We start from the raw sequence: 21,083 nt of genomic DNA on the forward strand, positions 1-21,083 counted from the left end.
CTATCTGAACTGACCAGAATTTAGATGGTATAGGACAAGATGGACAGAGGATTGAGAAGTGGATATTCCCACTAAATCAGGTTTTCGAAGTCCCAAACACCGAAGAATTTGGTATGGTGGAGTGGGAGCCTATATATACTGAGTAGGACTGGGGAGGAGTGTGAGGCCTATAGCAGTTTTGAGAGAGAAGGGGTTAAACCCATGCCACATGTAATAACTCAGCTAATGAGGAAAACTTGCAGAGTAAATACTCATATCTAATTTTGCTCCACAATCTAAAGTAACTATTTGCCTCTACGTGCCTCCCTACTTTAAATTATTTTATTGCATTTAAAAAGAGACATTTTATAATTTTCTATATTAAAAATCAAGATAACCCATGATATGAAGAATTCATAGATATCTATGAAAAAAATGTGGAAAAATATCCAGTAAAAAGTGGAGTCAAAATAGCATAAAAAGCCTATAAAGCTTATTTTATGTTAAATATACCAGTTATGTGTTTTTTTAAAAAGTATTAATACTAGAAGAGTGGAAGCCCTTGGTATGGGGATACGTATGCATTCTTTTCCTACTGTTGCAAAAACATGTTAAAAATTGCAATTTTTTCAAACTGATAACACACCTAGAAATAAAGGCTTTTCTACTGTTGGGACTGGATGGCTCAGAGGACTGGTGGGCGGATGCAGAATCTTTCACCTGTCCATCAGCAATGTCTGACCAAATTTAGTAGAAATCTCAAGTTATTACCAAATGACTTGCGAAATAAGTTGGTGGTCTGTGAACAAATACTAATGGATAATTGTCTACATCACAAAAATCACCAACACAATTGACACTGAATGTGCCTGGAGACTGACCTACACGCTCACTCTTGGAAGTGCATGCTCCATGAAGATTAAGGTAATGGGAAGAAATGTTCACTTCTGCTGTCCATGCTGTTTTGCAGATAGAAGACCTTGGTCTCTATCATCAATCTTACACCTCTAAAGGGTGCTAAAATTTTAAAGGGTGGGATTTTCTGACATGATCAGCACTGATCTAATTCTACTCCTACTGAAGTCAATTCCCATTGACCTCAATGGGAGCAGAGTTAGGGCAGTGCCGAACACCTCAGGGAAATTCCACTCTTGATTAGCAAATTAGTGATTAACAGTTGGTGTTTCAGATAAACAAAAACACCAAAGAATACAGAGTGACATTGTGGAAGAATCATCTCATAAAAGAAAAAGTCAGAGGGAAATGAAAAACAATCTGTTTAAAAAAAAATTCTGCCAAACTGGACTGCCTGACTATATTAGTATAACAATACAGGGTGTGCATTAGAAAGCTATTGGTGCATCAATGATGAACTAGTGCATGCCACGGTGTGGCTCATTATTGTTAGACTATGGTTAGATTATTTTTAGTTACTTTTTAAAATAGACTTTATAGAACGATTTGGAGATTCTGCAAATTATCCTTTCACTGAGAAAAGTGGTTCACACCAGAAGATAAAATAGTGGGAAAGTTTCAGTTTCTTCCCCCCACCCTACTTGCCCCTCACCATTTTGAATATATTTAGTGTTAGTTCTTACCAAATGTCTCTCTCTTAATCAACATTTTCTGCACTTTTTAAGTCTCCTTTTGCTTCCTGTGTCTCCCAGAAATCTGGCTACCCTTTCAAGGGCAGTTCGTAAATCAACAGTCACTCTCACTTTTATTATAAAATTTAATATTCGGAATAATGAACAGTTCCCTATTTAGATTTTATAATACGGAGCAAGTTAGTGTCTTGGCACTTTGGTGGTAAAAATAGGTCATTTAAAATCTCACTTATTTTCCTTCACTCTTCCAAGCTGACCATTATCTTTGTCCCATATTAATCCCCCTCCCAGCACGCACCCATATAATATAATGGCATAGGGATTTTTTCCCCCCCTTTTCATTGATGAGGCTGTAGCTGTGCACCATTGGGAATTGGTGCACAGGTCTGATATCAAAAAGCCAGTCACTCAAAATAGCTTTTGATAAAGTTTCCAGACACATACTAATATTATTTTAAGTAACTATCTTAAGTGATGCAACTGCACCTTCAGAACATTCTAACTTAAATGCTACACTGGGACTTATCAAAGATATAACATACCAATTTTTACTCTTCCTCGCTCAGGACCTTCACCCATAACTAAAATATTAGCAGGTTTCTGTGGAAAAAAAATAAATATACAATACATATACCAAGATAAACCTAAATAACATTTGTCTCTGAAACAATACATTAGCTTTGTTTCACCAGTTTTAAACCAAATGCAGCATGATAACGTCATAGATGTTTACTTTGTGATAAAGCTGTGGAAGTATCCAAAACACAGGCTTTCCTTTGCTACCTCTCCCTCTCAGGTTTTCCCTCACAATCTCTTTTTTCCAGGGCCTTTTAAATTATGCTCCCCAGACTAACTGCCATTGTGGTGTCTTTCTTCCACCCGCAACAGCAAGCAAGCAAGCAAGCAAGCGCCTTCAAGACTTCCAGCAACATCACTCTATGAACTGGTCAGCTCACCAGGGTGCACATCTGGTACTTCACTGCCTGTTCCCCATCCCACTTAAAAAACAACAAAGAACCCGGGTGTAAGATGTCATCTCTGCAACATATGTTTGGCCAAGGGTCATTAGGCACATCTTCAGACATACATTTTACATTAACAAGAAAAATCTCAAAATACAGGTTGAATATCAGTCACTATATAAATATATATTCTACATAAAATCTACATAACCCATCTAAATTTACTATCCCAGATTGATATGGTAGACTAATTCAGCCAGCTTTAAGACTTAAAATAAAAGCATATCCTTAAAACTATTGCTAAATTCTTCTCTCACTGCTATAATGGCTACCAAATATTAAGAAGTAGGACTCTTCTCTTCCTTTTCTCTATAGCAAGGAAATGAATTAAAACATTATACTACAAAAGTAGCGTAGTCGAGCGTAAACTTAGTGTACCTGAGTCTACCCACTTCTAATTTGGGAAATAGAGAGTTAAGTTTAGGTTAGTTTACTCACGCTTTTGTTTTGTTTTACACCACTGATAACAGACCTATAGGGACATCTACACTTCACTCTCCTTCTGGTGGCATGCAGAGTACATACTCTGCACACAGCCCTTGCATGGGTATAAGCAGCAGTGTAGGTGGTGAGGAACTGCTTAGGTGAGTAAAGATACACCTGAACAAAAGTGGGTATGAACCCTACATGCTCAAGCAGTGCTATCCCATCTAGACTGCTATTTTTAACAGGGAAAGACTCCAGCAGCTCCACACAGCCAGGTCCCTTCCACAGCCTTTCACTGATGTGTGTAGCTACACACCACACTGTAGAAGCAGCCTGCTATTCACTATGGTGTGTAGTTACACATACCCTATATGCTGCCACTAATGGTGTGAAGTTAGATTACTCCCGGGGGAATTCTGTACCACTGCGCTCGCGCAGAATTCATGTCCCCCATAGATATTTTTTCTCTCTCCAGAGCTGGAACTGCAGTTACATTTTTTGCCCACCAGGGGCTGCTGTGACAGCAGAAAAGAGAACAGCCAGCTCGCAGAGAGGATTCATCCCTCACAGAAGGGCCAGATGGAGGCGGCATGGGACAGAGAGAGGGGCACACTGGGCTACTGGGGGTCATAGACCGGGATTCAGAAGGGCTAGTGGGGGGGGGAACAGACTGGGGTGCGGGCTCAAGTGCTGAATGGGGGGGAGGGGCTGCAGAGCCATATGGGGATGGGGGAGGAGGGGCTGCAAGGACACACTGGGACAGGGGCAGATGTGTCTTACTGAATGTGAAAGGCTAGGAGTCTGCCCCGGTCTGCATAGGGGAGGCTCCCAAACTCTAACAATTCCCCTGCCCCCAAAAAACCTGTTCCATTCTTCTCCCACCCACAACCAATAACCCTCCAGGTTCACTCACAGGATCCTTCCCAATAATTGCTTCCCTCACCCTGAGCTCCTCCGTTACCCCTGACTCCCTCAAGCCTTGCAGTGCTCCTGAAGGGTGCTGGGAAATAAGTTTCCGTATTGTAGTTTAAATGAATTATTACTAGAGCTGCCAATTAATTCCCCCAGGAGTACTAGATGTAGCCACAGAATTGGGCTGCTCATCATTATGACCCTTCAATTCTTAATCCCGGTAGTTTTTTCCTGTCTCTGCCACCATTTTCTCAGGTCTTCATAAGAACAATGTGTTTTATAAACTAGCCTCTGCCTTGCAATCAGATGGGCACAGATTCCTCAAATGCTAACATTTTTTGTGGGTGAATCAAAGCTGCATTAAAATAAAAAACGTGTTACACGATTTGAGAAAAATCCCAAAAACATAAAGACTTAATGGGGTCCCTTAATAGTGGGTGATTTTATATAAGCACTTAAACTGCAATACTTAGCCAAAAGGTGGTAAATAAAACAGTTAGAGCTCTCGCTTTGAATTTCCTGATTTAAGCCACTGCAAAGAGGACAATTATTAGTTATTTTGCTACTTTTCCCCCCACCTACACCAAAAAGGAAATCTTAGCTGTATAAGAATTAATATGGTTGTTCCCAATAGCTCTGAAGAAGGGACTACAATTTATCACATAAACATGCTTTTAGGCACATTTTAAAATTTTCGTTATTGAGAATATTGGAGCTATCACACTATTGTGTAAAAACATATTTATGATTTTTAAATGATTTTTTAGCAGCAGTTCATAAAATATTAGAATAATATAAAATAAGGCACATTAAAAATATAAGTACCTCAAGGCTATTTATTTGCACGAGTAATAATTATTTCCTATAAAAGGCTCCAACAAGGCTTTATTAGTGTAACTGCATAGTAATCATGCATGCAAGGTATCAGCATACTGCAGGAATGAGTGATTACATCTTTTTTCCTACAAAAAGAACAGGAGTACTTGTGGCACCTTAGAGACTAACAGATTTATTAGAGCATAAGCTTTCGTGGACTACAGCCCACTTCTTCGGACAAGTTAAAAAAGAAGAGGTTCTTTGAGGAGTGTAATAAAGCTGTAAATTTTCAATGAGGTGAGGTATGTTCCATTACCTTTCTAACAGCAAGAAAAACTTTTACACTATAAATCACCTAGTGCTATACTGGTATAATAATATGCAGAAAAACTTGTATAAGGAGAAGGTATGTGGGTTACATTACTGCAATGTGTAAGTACCTCAAAAAGGAGTATTAAACACTGCTGAATTTTTTTTTTCAAACTATAGTCCTGGAACTTTAAAATCATCCCATCATGCATTTCTGTGGATCATTGATCAGAGCTTGTGTGTTAAGACTGGGTAAGCGTAAAGCCATGTCTGCACCTGAAAGTTTTACTGTCAAAAGTTCTGTCTGCACACTGTTATCACCATAGCTATTTCAGTGGAGTGCATTTATATTTGGTTGCCTTTGCCATGTAGCATGTCCTTACAGCATCAGGTTGTATCAGCAGAAGATATGTGACACTGTAGGAAGGCATCCTGATGTCCTCTATGCCACCATCTGGCACATTACCTTGTAAGAAATGTTTGTACTGTATTGTGAGATATCATCACTCCTATCAGTGAACTGTAGAAGTTTGGGATCAAATTCCCATATATCTCTCGGTTCCATCCCATACACTACCCTTTCATGCCATTTTCCATCTCATCACATGAATGCACAGATCACTGCAGTTCTCGTGTCCATTTAAAGGGCAGGACAAATCATTCTTGTGCAAAATCGTAACAGCCAGACATATAGCAGGGATATACTGAGGATGAGTGGATGATAGATAACAAATGAAGCTGACCAACTGCTGCAGGAAATCACGGAGAAACCGTACATGGTGGAGCAGCAGTTTTGGGTCTGTACAACAAGAATCAAGTGGTGAGATTACATCACAATGCAAATTTGGGAACATCAGTAGTGGCTTTAGAACTTTCGGATGCAGACGGCTACTTTTCTGGAGTTGTGTGCCAAATTCACCCCAGCCATGCAGTGCACAGACACCACGATGAAAGCTGCTTTTACAATGGAGAAATGGGTGTCAATCACCACCTGTAAACTTGCAACCCCAGATTGTTATCAATTGGTGGGCAATCTGTTTGGTATTGGAGAGTTTACGGTAGGGGCCCTCCATCATCCAGATGTGCAAGACAGTTAAATTCACAGGACTGAATACCAAGGATTGCAGGGAGTGGATAGTGGTAGATCTCTGGTCTTCATCTTCCACATCTAAATTTGACCATATCTCCAGAATATTAAGAAGCATCCAATCACAGCTGAATAGTTAATGTTGAGTTCAGTTTTGCATTAAAACTAGGATTTAGCCACTTTGTTATGTATAAAGAATACAGCATCTATCCTTCCCAAAGTTTTAACACTTAGTGAGTATATGATTTTTTTTTTCAGAATTTACGAGTACATTAATAAGTCTGAGTGAATGATTTTAGAATGGATCACTTAAGAAATTGAACACCAGATGTCAGACCATTTTCCCCTTTCCCCACCCACCCACAAATAATCCCAGGTAAAGTATTTGCACAAAAACTGGCAAAGAGGTGAAACTTCAGTAAATTTGGTACAATGGGCAGTTTTTACTATAATTTTAAGATTATGGTTAATTTTTCAATTTAATGATCAATTTTTCCATAGTTCATCACAAGTGAAAGTTTCTCCTTCAGCAAAAGGTAAAGATAGGCCTTCAGAGAAACTCATAAGGAATTACCCCTCTTTCAAAATGACTACCATCTTCCGTTGTTCTCAACGGAACTCAGACCATGAACTGCCTTTAAGTAAAGATGGCCACTGCCTCCATTCAGTAACTGCTCATAATGCTCATCTCTGCTACCTAGTACACAAGGGGCATCTTCTCCAATGACAGTTTTGTTTCCCCCTGATTGGGAACAATGTGAAGTAGTTGCCATCTTTCAGCCTGCAGCTTCAGTCCCATTGAGAACAATGGCAGATGGACACTCAAAAAGGGCAATTCTTTGTGGATTTCTTTGAAAGAGACGATTTTATGTGCTAGCCTCTGCTGACAGAGAAACTTTCAGTCATGAAGAACAGAAAAACACCATTAATCCTAAATATTTATTTTCATAAACTCCCCATTGCACCTGATCTACTAAACACAGAGGGCAAGGGGAAGAGAACCGGTTTGTAAATGCAGGCACGTGGTAGTGTGAAGGACTGGAGAGATGAACTGGTTTTTGTTTGCATATGTGTAATGGGATGTGGAGGAGGGAAAAGTTAGCAGACACAAGGGAAAATATGAATGTTTTAATTATTCCACAAACAAACATTAAATATCCAGGAAAATTCAGAACTACGGTTACACTTAAAAAGATATCCGAATGTATTAGGTATGGAAATGCACAATTAAGACACCCAAAAGAATCTAATGTCTTTAAAAATCAGTTTAACCTAATCTGGGCCCATCAGCATTAATATCACAATTGTACGGTTATTGTAGGACATCTCTACATAGCTGATATAAGGTTGTTTGGGTGCCTGAACTGAGGATTTCCATGAGCGTAGATTGATTTAAATCAAATGTGGGGTTTTTTGCTCAGAAGAAGGATATGTTATATCTATATGCATTTATTTAAACATTACGTAGCTTAACATACTTATATTCAGATTCCTGATTTTTACTTTATGTTATAAGATAGTTAAGAACATCTCTTATTTACTAGATTATGATTATTTTTTTACTAGCAATTTGTGTCAAACTGCATTTGGATGGAGATTGGAATTCAATTAAAATGCACAGAAACTTTTCAAAATGCTTTATTAAATAAAACTACCTTAAATGTGCTTGATACATAAAATTTCCTTTTCAAAATATGATTTGCATTTAAAGGTAACTAATTAATTAAACAAAAGTATTATCTGTAATTAGCAAATTGTTTATGGTCACAGTGTCCTTCAAGATTTTAAAGTAGATCTCATTCTCTTGGACCTCATTTTTATTCAGAATCTGGTAAAAGGAAAAACAAGCTTTCCTGCTTTTTTGACTCCCAGTTGATTTTTCAACTTTGAATGAACTAGTCATTGAGCTGAACTAATTAAATTGAAATGAAGAAAATATTCTTTGCCCCTGCAGAAGAGGCTACTGCTGTCAAAAGCTGCTTAAGCACTTCAACAAACTCCAGTTCCAGGAACTTAACCAGTGACATCCACTACTACAGCGGTTTGGCCATCTTTAAAAGTCCAGAAATAAACAAGTATTGCTTGATTTTTTTTTTATTTAAATTTAAATGATTAATAGACTATAGTAAGGTTAGACCTTAACAATGGTTGTCCATAATTTTAAAATAGGTGTATTTTGAAAAAGAAAATTGTATTTAATTTAAAAACAATCCACTTTATTTTATTTAAAAATATTTTACCTATTCTGATTCCTATATGTTAATGTGTGTGGATGGAGATACAGGTGAGCAATCGTTTCCATGTTCTCTCTACAGGTACTAATGCGGAGAGTGGACTAGATGACCCATCTGAGGGAAGGGAGCAGAAGGAGACTCCACCGATTGGAAGGCAAAAGATGCACTGTCCTAGGGATGGGGGTTCCACGACCACCACTCCCAAGAGGAGGAGGAGGGTGGTGGTGGTCGGGGACTCCCTCCTCAGGGGGACTGAGTCATCTATCTGCCGCCCCGACCGGGAAAACCGAGAGGTCTGCTGCTTGCCAGGAGCTAGGATACACGATGTGACGGAGAGACTGCCGAGACTCATCAAGCCCTCGGATCGCTACCCCTTCCTGCTTCTCCACGTGGGCACCAATGATACTGCCAAGAATGACCTTGAGCGGATCACTGCAGACTACATGGCTCTGGGAAGAAGGATAAAGGAGTTTGAGGCGCAAGTGGTGTTCTCGTCCATCCTCCCTGTGCAAGGAAAAGGCCGGGGTAGAGACCGTCGAATCGTGGAAGTCAACGAATGGCTACGCAGGTGGTGTCAGAGAGAAGGCTTTGGATTCTTCGACCATGGGATGGTGTTCCAAGAAGAAGGAGTGCTAGGCAGAGACGGGCTCCACCTAACGAAGAGAGGGAAGAGCATCTTCGCCAGCAGGCTGGCTAACCTAGTGAGGAGGGCTTTAAACTAGGTTCACCGGGGGAAGGAGACCAAAGCCCTGAGGTAAGTGGGGAAATGGGATCCTGGGAGGAAGCACAAGCAGGAGAGCGCAAGAGGGGAGGACTCCTGGCTCATGCTGAGAAAGAGGGACGATCGATGAGTTATCCTAAGTGCCTATACACAAATGCAAGAAGCCTGGGAAACACGCAGGGAGAACTGGAAGTCCTGGCACAGTCAGGGAACTATGATGTGATTGGAATAACAGAGACTTGGTGGGATAACTCACATGACTGGAGTACTGTCATGGATGGATATAAACTGTTCAGGAAGGACAGGCAGGGCAGAAAAGGTGGGGGAGTTGCGTTGTATGTAAGAGAGGAGTATGACTGCTCAGAGCTCCGGTATGAAACTGCAGAAAAACCTGAGAGTCTCTGGATAAAGTTGAGAAGTGTGAGCAACAAGGGTGATGTCGTGGTTGGAGTCTGCTATAGACCACCAGACCAGGGGGATGAGGTGGACGAGGCTTTCTTCTGGCAACTAGCAGAAGTTGCTAGATCGCAGGCCCTGGTTCTCATGGGAGACTTTAATCACCCTGATATCTGCTGGGAGAGCAATACAGCGGTGCATAGGCAATCCAGGAAATTTTTGGATAGTGTAGGGGACAATTTCCTGGTGCAAGTGCTGGAGGAACCAACTAGGGGCAAAGCTTTTCTTGACCTGCTACTCACAAACAGGGAAGAACTAGTAGGGGAAGCAAAAGTGGATGGGAACCTGGGAGGCAGTGACCATGAGATGGTAGAGTTCAGGATCCTGACACAAGGAAGAAAGGAGAGCAGCAGAATACGGACCCTGGACTTCAGAAAAGCAGACTTTGACTCCCTCAGGGAACAGATGGGCAGGATCCCCTGGGAGAATAACATGAAGGGCAAAGGGGTCCAGGAGAGCTGGCTGTATTTTAAAGAATCCTTATTGCGGTTGCAGGAACAAACCATCCCGATGTGTAGAAAGAATAGTAAATATGGCAGGCGACCAGCTTGGCTAAACAGTGAAATCCTTGCTGATCTTAAACGCAAAAAAGAAGCTTACAAGAAGTGGAAGATTGGACAAATGACCAGGGAGGAGTATAAAAATATTGCTCAGGCGTGCAGGAGTGAAATCAGGAAGGCCAAATCACACTTGGAGTTGCAGTTAGCAAGAGATGTTAAGAGTAACAAGAAGGGTTTCTTCAGGTATGTTAGCAACAAGAAGAAAATCAAGGAAAGTGTGGGCCCCTTACTGAATGAGGGAGGCAACCTAGTGACCGAGGATGTGGAAAAAGCTAATGTACTCAATGATTTTTTTGCCTCTGTCTTCACGCACAAGGTCAGCTCCCAGATTGCTGCACTGGGCAGTACAGCATGGGGAGAAGGTGACCAACCCTCTGTGGAGAAAGAAGTGGTTCGGGACTATTTAGAAAAACTGGACGTGCACAAGTCCATGGGGCCGGATGCGCTGCATCCGAGGGTGCTAAAGGAATTGGCGGGTGAGATTGCAGAGCCATTAGCCATTATTTTTGAAAACTCATGGCGATCAGGGGAGGTCCCAGATGACTGGAAAAAGGCTAATGTAGTGCCCATCTTTAAAAAAGGGAAGAAGGAGGATCCGGGGAACTACAGGCCAGTCAGCCTCACCTCAGTCCCTGGAAAAATCATGGAGCAGGTCCTCAAGGAATCAATTATGAAACATTTAGAGGAGAGGAAAGTGATCAGGAACAGTCAGCATGGATTCACGAAGGGGAAGTCGTGCCTGACTAACCTAATTGCCTTCTATGATGAGATAACTGGCTCTGTGGATGAGGGGAAAGCAGTGGATGTGTTATTCCTTGACTTTAGCAAAGCTTTTGATACTGTCTCCCACAGTATTCTTGCCGCCAAGTTAAAGAAGTATGGGCTGGATGAATGGACTGTAAGGTGGATAGAAAGCTGGCTAGATCGTCGGGCTCAACGGGTAGTGATCAATGGCTCCATGTCTAGTTGGCAGCCGGTTTCAAGCGGAGTGCCCCAAGGGTCGGTCCTGGGGCCGGTTTTGTTTAATATCTTTATTAATGATCTGGAGGATGGTGTGGACTGCACTCTCAGCAAGTTTGCAGATGACACTAAACTAGGAGGCGTGGTAGATACACTAGAGGGTAGGGATCGGATACAGAGGGACCTAGACAAATTAGAGGATTGGGCCGAAAAAAACCCGATGAGGTTCAACAAGGACAAGTGCAGAGTCCTGCACTTAGGACGGAAGAATCCCATGCACTGCTACAGACTAGGGACCGAATGGCTAGGTAGCAGTTCTGCAGAAAAGGACCTAGGGGTCACAGTGGACGAGAAGTTGGATACGAGTCAACAGTGTGCTCTTGTTGCCAAGAAGGCTAACGGCATTTTGGGCTGTATAAGTAGGGGCATTGCCAGCAGATCGAGGAACGTGATTGTTCCCCTTTATTCGACATTGGTGAGGCCTCATCTGGAATACTGTGTCCAGTTTTGGGCCCCACACTACAAGAAGGATGTGGAAAAATTGGAAAGAGTCCAGCGGAGGGCAACAAAAATGATTAGGGGTCTGGAGCACATGACTTATGAGGAGAGGCTGAGGGAACTGGGATTGTTTAGTCTCCAGAAGAGAAGAATGAGGGGGGATTTGATAGCAGCCTTCAACTACCTAAAGGGGGGTTCCAAAGAGGATGGAGCTCGGCTGTTCTCAGTGGTGGCAGATGACAGAACAAGGAGCAATGGTCTCAAGTTGCAGTGGGGGAGGTTCAGGTTGGATATCAGGAAAAACTATTTCACTAGGAGGGTGGTGAAACACTGGAATGCGTTACCTAGGGAGGTGGTGGAGTCTCCTTCCTTGGAGGTTTTTAAGGCCCGGCTTGACAAAGCCCTGGCTGGGATGATTTAGCTGGGAATTGGTCCTGCTTTGAGCAGGGGGTTGGACTAGATGACCTCTTGAGGTCCCTTCCAACTCTGATATTCTATGATTTAACAATAACTTTAACTTAGAATTTTCCTGGGTTTATAATGCTTGTTTCTGGGATAGTTAAAACATCCCTGGGATGTTTTTGCTCTCAATTAGTGTTATATACTTTCAGCCTTTTTGTCTGAGTATATACATGTAAGCAGGGTCTGAATGAGCTCTCCTCTGACATCTGGTGATGAGCTGGGGGAAAAGACTTCAGGGACAGACCATGTTTGCCTAGACATGCCTACTCTCCTAGACACGCAACAGGATGGAGCTACTTTGATAAAATGCTCTCGTTTGGCTGGTGTTGGGTTACAAATCCCTTTAAATATTGAATGCAAAGGTGATGAAATATTGTTATCCTTATTGTATAAGTAAAGGGCAGCAGAACTGCACTTACCCTTCCTTGATTGAGGGAATCTTCCTAAACAACCTTACTCACTAAGCAGGGAGGGATACCAAATCCCAGTGAAAGAGAGGGAGTGTGGACAGGTGTTTCTACCTGCTGGTGTGGACTCTGCCTAAAAAGAGGCAGACACCATTTGACCTTTCCCTCTCCAGTATTTAAAGACAAAGCTAATTAAACTCAATTGAGAGTCACTGTTTCTGTCCAGGAGACTACCAGGGCTGAATCACTGATAAGCAGGCCTAACGGCTACACCTTAGACCTGGTGTAGGGACAGTGGTGAAAGGAAAGATAGTGCAGAGGCTATACTGGCAGTGAGCTTCCCTGCTACCCAGTGAAATCACTAAAGACCTGGGTTAAGCAGTGGAACCTCAGAACGTGCCAGTGCAGAAGCAGCCGTGAGCTCCAACAGCAGCAGAGTAAAGCAATGGCAGCGAGCGACCAGCAGCAATAGAGAAAAGCAGTGGAGGCAGCACCAAACAGCCAGCTGCAGAGTTGCACAGCAACCACAGTGTCATTGCTCAACATGTTCCCCACCTTTCTGGGGTGGAAGGTGAACCCCTGTGAATACATCTCTGAACTCTGGGTCTTCGCTAATCAAGGAGAACCAACTGAGTGGGGTGCAGTGAATGGGGAAAGGGGAGTGATGTGTTAAATGGACATTCATTCATTGGACTTTCCCACCACAAGTGGGAAACTGAGGCAAAGGACACTGCCCAAAGCACTGTGGGGTCAGGTTTTGCTTATGAATGTGGTTGTGTTTTCTCAAACTAATTCTTGGCTCCCTTTCCCTTTTATTGAAAGTTCTCCTTTGTTATACACAGACTCAATGATTGCAAGGCTGAAATATTGGCTCTTAGAAGAGCCTAGTGATGGCGGTTAATTTTCCTAGATTACTGGGTAGGGGCTTGAGCTGGTTCTGTTTTGTATTGTTAAGAGGAACCCCTAGATGCCAAACCCAGAGATTATTTAAAAAAAAAATGTTTACCTGCTTGTGTATGAAGTTATTTATAAATTAAATCAAATCATATTTTTAGACATCATGGTTATGGTTAAAAGGTTAGTTATAAAGAAAGTTTTTACTCCTTATACCATGATTTGAAAAATGTACTCACCACTGATTACTGGGAAGATTTTCCTGATGAGTAATGTTAACATTTTGTCATAATTATTTTTAGTAAAAGTCATGGATGGTCGCGGGCAATAAGCAAAAATTCACAGAAGCCGGTAACCTGCCTGTGACATTTACTAAAAAATGATGGGGGAAAGGAGGGCAACTGAAGCCTGAGCCCGACACGGAGGATGAGAGCTCAAGCCCTGTTGTGGCGGGAAGAGGGGAACGCTCCAGCTCCTGCTGCCCACGGGAGCTGGTGGCTCTGGCACTGCGGGGGTCCTATTTAAAACAAGGATTGTTAAAACAATCTTTAAAGTCTATCAAAACCAAAATGCTAAGTCATTATCCAAGTATATAACAAGTTAAGTTTGTTAATGTTTTCAAAGTATTTTGATTTCAGGAAAGAAAGGAGGCGCAAGAATGTCACATCTCTGCCATTCAGGACAGCTTTCTGCTAGTTAACATCAGCCTATTGCATCTCTGCTTCAGCCAGACAGAAGCTTTTGGCTTCATTCTTACATTTTTATGCTCTGAACACAGTCTTATAGCTTCTTTGCGCTACTGTCACTCAATTACTGACAACTTGGGGCAATATAAAGTATTAAAACTAGGGCTTCCTGTCACTTTGATCTGGGCTGGATTACAGTTGAAAGGAAATAGGTCAAAACATGACTACACTAGGTAATTAAAACATTTCAGGCCTGAAAAAAAAAAATGAAATCAAGACCTAAGCTAGAAAAATTGCTTTTCTACATTAAATATATGTAAGGAGGCAAGGAATTGATTTCAATAAGCATAAATACATCTTTATATTATCAGTTTCAAGGAAAAGACTACCATCATATAATTGTAGGGGAGACCTCCATATTTATTCAAAAATAATTAATAAAATTATTGTAACTTATTAGGTTGTTGCAAACTTGTTTTTCACCTTTGCACCTGAATGTTAAGATGTAGCTACAAGTATGCGGGCAGGGGACTGGACTCGATGACCTCTCGAGGTCCCTTCCAGTCCTAGAATCTATGAATCTATGTTATAGCCAGTATGTTTGGAAATAATACACATGTCTAACTAGGTATGTTACAAAATATTAAAGCTAATCAAAGCAATTCTAGGTTTCTGCTTCCATCTCCCAAGGCAAGCAAACATCAAGATGACAAACCATGTAAAACATTCACGTTTTAGGAAGAGGTCTGTCTGTGAAAGGAATGCAGGGTGTGTTATCAGAGCAATAAATCTAGATAAAGGGCTCTACCAATTCCCACCCTCTTGCAAGAAAACCTGCTTTCATTCTTAAAAACTTTAGAGGAAAATGTGTACTTGGAAATGTTTATTTCTTAAATGCTGAAGTGGCAAAAAACTTTGTGAACTGGAGACGGGCAAATATGTTATCTAAATGCAAAGCTCCTAATATTGCTCCTAATATCATTGTTATGTAAGTGGTAAAATGCTTTAATGTACCTATGTGGAATGTAACAACTTTGCTAAACTACCATAAGAAGCCATTTAAATATGGAAACATTCATATTAATGGGGAATTAATTTTTGGCAAACCCTCACCCATGTCAGGAAGACAAGAAAAATCATATTTCAAAAAATTGCCATGAAGAATCAACAACTTACATAAGAACACCCACACTGGGTCAGACCAGTGGTCCATTTAACTCAGTATCTTGTCTTCTGACAATGGGTAGCACCAGATGCTTCAGAGGGTATGTCTATATTTCAATTAAAAAACAAAAGATGCATCTGAAGAAGTGAGGTTCTTACCCACGAAAGCTTATGCTCCCAATACTTCTGTTAGTCTCAAAGGTGCCACAGGACCCTCTGTTGCTTTTTACAGATTCAGACTAACACGGCTACCCCTCTGATACTATATTTCAATTAGACACCCGCGGCTGGCCCGTGCCTGGGGCTCAGGCTGAGGGGCTGTTTAACTGCAATGTAGACATTCAAGCTCTAGCTGCAGCCCGAATTTGACCCTCCCACCTCGCAGGGCAGAATAGGGCAATTTTTCAAGTGCTCCATCCCATGTCATCCAGTCCCAGCTTATAGCAGTCAGAGGTTTAGAGACACCCAGCGCATGGGCTTGCATCCCTGGCCATCTCAGCTAATAGCCATTGATGGACCTGTCCTCCAGGAATTCACCTAATTCTTTTCTGAACCCAGTTTTACTTTTAGCCTTTACAGCATCCCCTGGCAATGAGTTCCACAAGTTGACTGTGTGTTATGTGAAATACTTTCTTGTTTTACTTATAAACCTGGCACCTATTAATTTCATTGCTACCACTTAAGATTTTTATCCACAGAGGAATCTGAAGGCATTCTCTAATCTAGGGCTAAGTTTTACTGACCATGCTCCACCACAGATAGCTTAGAGCCTTAGGAATTTTCCAGACATCAATTGTTTTAACTGATGCAGCTCCAGTTCATCTGGTCTCTTACTCTGTTCAGAGGCAGAAGTGAGAATATGGAACGGAGACTCTCTAAAGTTTCCTTTATGGAAGCCTTGCTTATTTGTCCTAATCTCATGCTCATTTAGGTATTTCATAAATAATTGTTTCAACCAGTTTACCTGGCACTGAACTGAAGCACCCTAGTTTAATATCCAGGATCAACCCATTAGCTCTTTAAGTGTATATGTACTAACGTTTAGTTTTCTAGTATAGAAGATTATTTTAATGACCTGCATCTTAGCCACTTCATTCTTATTTCTTCAGTTTTGTTGAAGCTTTCTTGCTTTACTGTATCGCTTTGTTCCAGCACCATGATTTGCCACTTGGTAATTTTATTACTCAAAAATGATATGTATCCTACCAACATTATCAGGGGTGAAGACAGATGAAAGATTGTTTTCTCTGCTCTGCTTACCCTCATTAATTTCTCTCTTTACCCACTAGTTGTCCAGGAGACCCAGCAGTTCCCGGACAGGCTACTTGCCTCTAATATGCTTAAAGATTTTTATTTTTTGGTGTATTTGACTATTTACTTATGATTGAGTTGCCTACATTTTTGATTCATTGGAGCTGAATTTCCATTTTTCTGAAAGTTTAGCTCAATAGCTTCTTGTCCTTGCCACAACTATACTATACTTCCTCTTGCCTTCCCACTGCCTTTTTTATTTAAAAATATGCATACCTCTTCTGACTGTCACATGTTTAGCTGTGCTGCAAAATACATGCACTTTATCATACCTAGAAGTCATACCTCTGACCAGTCCCCATCTGTGCTCAATGTGTCTGTCAGGGAGGCTTGTTCTCCTGTGTCCTAATGTTGAGCTTGAGTTTCACAAATCACCTTCCCCTTTGAGATGCACAGTCAAATGTCCCTTCTCTCGACTAACTCCTATATGGTCTATCCACAACTCACTGGATTACACTGGTCTACAATTTTTGAGAAGTCGTCTGCTTCAGAGATAAAATGTGCTATTTATTATGTATTTTGATGTGCTGAATTCAAATATGACAATTAAAACAACTGATTGGCTACTGTTTCTAAGATATTTAAGTTTTTACATTTTATGTCTATGTATATTGTGTAGATAGAGTTTTAATCATAAATTGTAAACCTAGATCTTTTCATGTTTATGGTTGCTTTACATGATAATATTTCACCTGTCCTGTTTATGTAACACTTTAAAAATCAGCAAAAGGGTTATATAAATAAAATTTATTATGAAACAAAAGGCAAAAAACTATTATGTACATAGTTTAGTCCTATTCAGTGTTTACTCAACGCTTCTTGGCTTATCTCTTGTATTCATTAAATGGAACATCTCTTGTCACTGTCCAGCAATAGTCTGCAAGCATTGATGGGCTCCATTTGCCCTGATAGCGTTCCTCCATTGTTGCAATGTCCTGATGAAATCGCTCGCCGTGCTCCTCGCTCACTGCTCCACAGTTGGGTGGAAAAAAATCTAGATAGGAGTGCAAAAAATGTATCTTTAGTGACATGTTGCAACCAAGGCTTTTGTATGCCTTGAGGAGGTTTTCCACCAACAACCTGTAGTTGTCTGCCTTGTTGTTCCGAGAAAATTTATTGCCACTAACTGGAAGGCTTTCCATGCCGTCTTTTCCTTGCCACGCAGTGCATGGTCAAATGCATCATCTTGAAGAAGTTCACGAATCTGAGGACCAACAAAGACACCTTCCTTTATCTTAGCTTCACTTAACCTTGGAAATTTTCCACGGAGGTACTTGAAAGCTGCTTGTGTTTTGTCAATGGCCTTGACAAAGTTCATCAGACCCAGCTTGATGTGTAAGGGTGTTAACAAAATTTTCCTTGATTCAACAAGTGGTGGATACTGAACACTTTTGCTCCCAGGCTCCAATGACTGTTGGAGTGGCCAATCTTTCTTGATGTAGTGGGAATCTCTTGCACGACTATCCCATTCGCAGAGAAAACAGCAGTACTTTGTGTATCCAGTCTGCAGACCAAGCAAGAGAGCAACAACCTTCAAATCGCCACAAAGCTGCCACTGATGTTGGTCATAGTTTATGCACCTCAAAAGTTGTTTCATGTTGTCATAGGTTTCCTTCATATGAACTGCACAACCAACTGGAATTGATGGCAAAACATTGCCATTATGCAGTAAAACAGCTTTAAGACTCTTCTTCGATGAATCAATGAACAGTCTCCACTCATCTGGATCGTGAACGATGTTGAGGGCTGCCATCACACCATCGATGTTGTTGCAGGCTACAAGATCACCTTCCATGAAGAAGAATGGGACAAGATCCTTTTCACGGTCACAGAACATGGAAACCCTAACATCACCTGCCAGGAGATTCCACTGCTGTAGTCTGGAGCCCAACAGCTCTGCCTTACTCTTGGGGAGTTCCAAATCCCTGACAAGGTCATTCAGTTCACCTTGTGTTATGAGGTGTGGTTCAGAGGAGGAGGATGGGAGAAAAATGTGGGTCCTGTGACATTGATGGTTCAGGACCAGAAGTTTCATCCTCTTCCTCGTCTGACTCAAGTGAGAATGATTCTGGTGCATCAGGAACCGGCAGTCCTTCTCCGTGGGGTACTGGGCATATAGCTGATGGAATGTTTGGATAATGCACAGTCCACTTTTTCTTCTTTGACACACCTTTCCCAACTGGAGGCACCATGCAGAAGTAACAATTGCTGGTATGATCTGTTGGCTCTCTCCAAATCATTGGCACTGCAAAAGGCATAGGCTAGGTCTACACTACCTGCCTGAATCGGTGGGTAGAAATCGACCTCTCGGGGATCGATTTATCGCGTCCCATTGGGACGCGACAATCGATCCCCGAATCGACGCTCTTACTCCACCAGCGGAGGTGGGAGTAAGCGCCGTCGACAGAAAGCCGCAGAAGTCAATTTTGCCGCCGTCCTCACAGCGGGGTAAGTCGGCTGCGATACGTCAAATTCAGCTACGCTATTCACGTAGCTGAATTTGCGTATCTTAAATCGACTCCCCCCTGTAGTGTAGATGTACCCATAGATTTCCTTTTCCTGTTCAACCACTGGTGAAGATTTGTTGCACAAGTGTTGCAGCATGTGTGTAGGGCCCACCTCTTGTCCTGATCTCCAATTTTGCAGCCAAAATAAAGATGATAGGCTCTCTTAACCATAGTGGTTATACTGCGCTTTTGTGACGCAAAAGTCACTTCATCACAAACAAAGCAGAAGTTATCTGCACTGTTCACACAAGTACAAGGCATCTCTGCTCACTTTGGCTAAACAGAAATGTGTCCCTTTGCAAAATCAAACACTGACAAATAAGAGAGCACGACACTATGATTACTAGAGCTGACATAGGGCAATTTGTTCAGCCGAGTGATGTAAGCTTCGTTATGATTGCATCATCCATGACTTCTAGGAATAACATGATGCAAATCATATCATGTATGACGCAATACCAGCTTCAGATTGCATCATTCATTATTTTGCCTAAAAAGCAAGTAGTGTCCAAACCCAGTCATAGATTTATTCATAGATCCAGTCAAAGATGTATTTTAGTCATTTCTGGTTTAAATTGAGATCCCTTCCCTTTATAACTCACTTATCCTCCGCCATTCCCAAGTCAAGGGTCGTATATACTGACCCAATAGCATATCTTGAAAACTAGAGCCAATCAACAATTTTAAGCATCATTTTCGTTCTCAGTGACCCAGAATTAGTAACGTTTGACTACATTTATTTCAGAAGCATTTTGGCTGTAGAGCAGTGTTATTAGCAAATAAGTACCCAGAAGATTTGAAAATGCTTAACAAATGTAACCAAAGTAGTCAAAGCTTTAATGCAATACAGAAAAAATAAGTTTTATTGTAGGAAGAAAAAACATGCTCAGTACAAAATCCCTAACATCAAGGAATGGATAGACAGGTGAAGGAACAATGTAGAAGCTACAAACAAGAAAGGCAATGTATTCTCTTTCACTAGGGAATTATACAGACTTGCTGCCATGGGAGAACCTGTGGCTCTAGTCACAGCTACATGTGCAGTCTACATGCAAATCTTTCATATAGCAACAAGGGACAGAACAACATTAAGGAATAGGAAAATGTGGTTGTAAACTCCCCAAATAGGCAGATAGTCAGGGGTTGGTACAGCACCCAAAACTACTTTATTCGTTTTTTAAATTAACAAACTTTGTTTATTTTAAATGAAAGCTTCAGCTAAAGTGAAAGTTTAGTGTCTCTTTTTGTTTCCCTTTCCCTGTTTGAGATCAGAGTAGTCCATTTACCAAAATAAACTAAATTTGATATATTTTTAGAAAGTCTAAGCCTGGTATTTTACTCTTTTTGAAGTATGAAAATAAATTTAAATCCATTTAACAATTTTGGGAGATAGTATGTGTGAAGAGGACCTAGAGAATAAAACTCTAGAACAGCTCAGCTAAAATAAAAGTGAATAATTTTCCAAATACATTTTGGCTCTTTCAATTAAAACTGGTTATCACTAACTGTATACCATGAATTCTAATCCAGCCCAGTTAAGAAGTTACCTGACAACAGTTCAGTGACTTAAACATAATGATCTCATTCCAGTAACTCCCACTGGGCAGGTGTTCAAACAGAATAAAAAAAACCCAGTAGCTGGCATCCTTGTGCTTTGAGCAAAGAGACCAAGGACTGAATGGGCATGGAGCTTATCATCAGCTAACTCCCCTCAAGGTGGTCCTTTTGGATCAGATTTGAGGAAAAACAGGCAACGCATCCTACACTACCTTGTTTTGTTGCTAAGATAACTAAGATTTAAAAGTAATTCTAAAACTTTCCTTTTTTCAAATCTATGTTTTAAACACCTTAAATTATTTAAACAATGCTAGGGTCATTTTACTTTAAACAACCTTTCATTTGGAATTACTGGAGTTTAAAATATTTCTATTTGTTGTAGGTTTCTTGAAGGTTTATTTTTACAAAACCCAAATCTGACCTGACAATGTTCCCTCTTATATAGAAGGCATCACTTTCTAGGGCAGGGGTGGCCAACCTGTGGCTACAGAGCCACATACGGCTCTTC

At 41.1% G+C, this 21,083-nt stretch overlaps 1 protein-coding gene across 8 annotated transcripts in view; it reads right to left on the reverse strand.

Annotated features, from left to right (window-relative positions):
* Positions 1-21,083, reverse strand: part of CDK8 (cyclin dependent kinase 8) — a 159,073-nt gene that overhangs the window by 34,877 nt on the left and 103,113 nt on the right. For 6 of the 8 annotated variants that reach the window (XM_065581432.1, XM_065581430.1, XM_065581431.1 and 3 more), the window contains one exon: positions 2,129-2,186. The exons of the other annotated variants lie outside the window; for them this stretch is intronic. In XM_065581432.1, coding sequence (XP_065437504.1) covers positions 2,129-2,186 — 58 coding nt within the window. The remainder of the gene's footprint in view (positions 1-2,128; positions 2,187-21,083) is intronic. 8 annotated transcript variants of the gene reach the window in all.

Source organism: Chrysemys picta, chromosome 1 (genome assembly GCF_011386835.1).
Source record: "Chrysemys picta bellii isolate R12L10 chromosome 1, ASM1138683v2, whole genome shotgun sequence".
In the NCBI taxonomy this organism is placed as follows: Eukaryota; Metazoa; Chordata; order Testudines; family Emydidae; genus Chrysemys; species Chrysemys picta.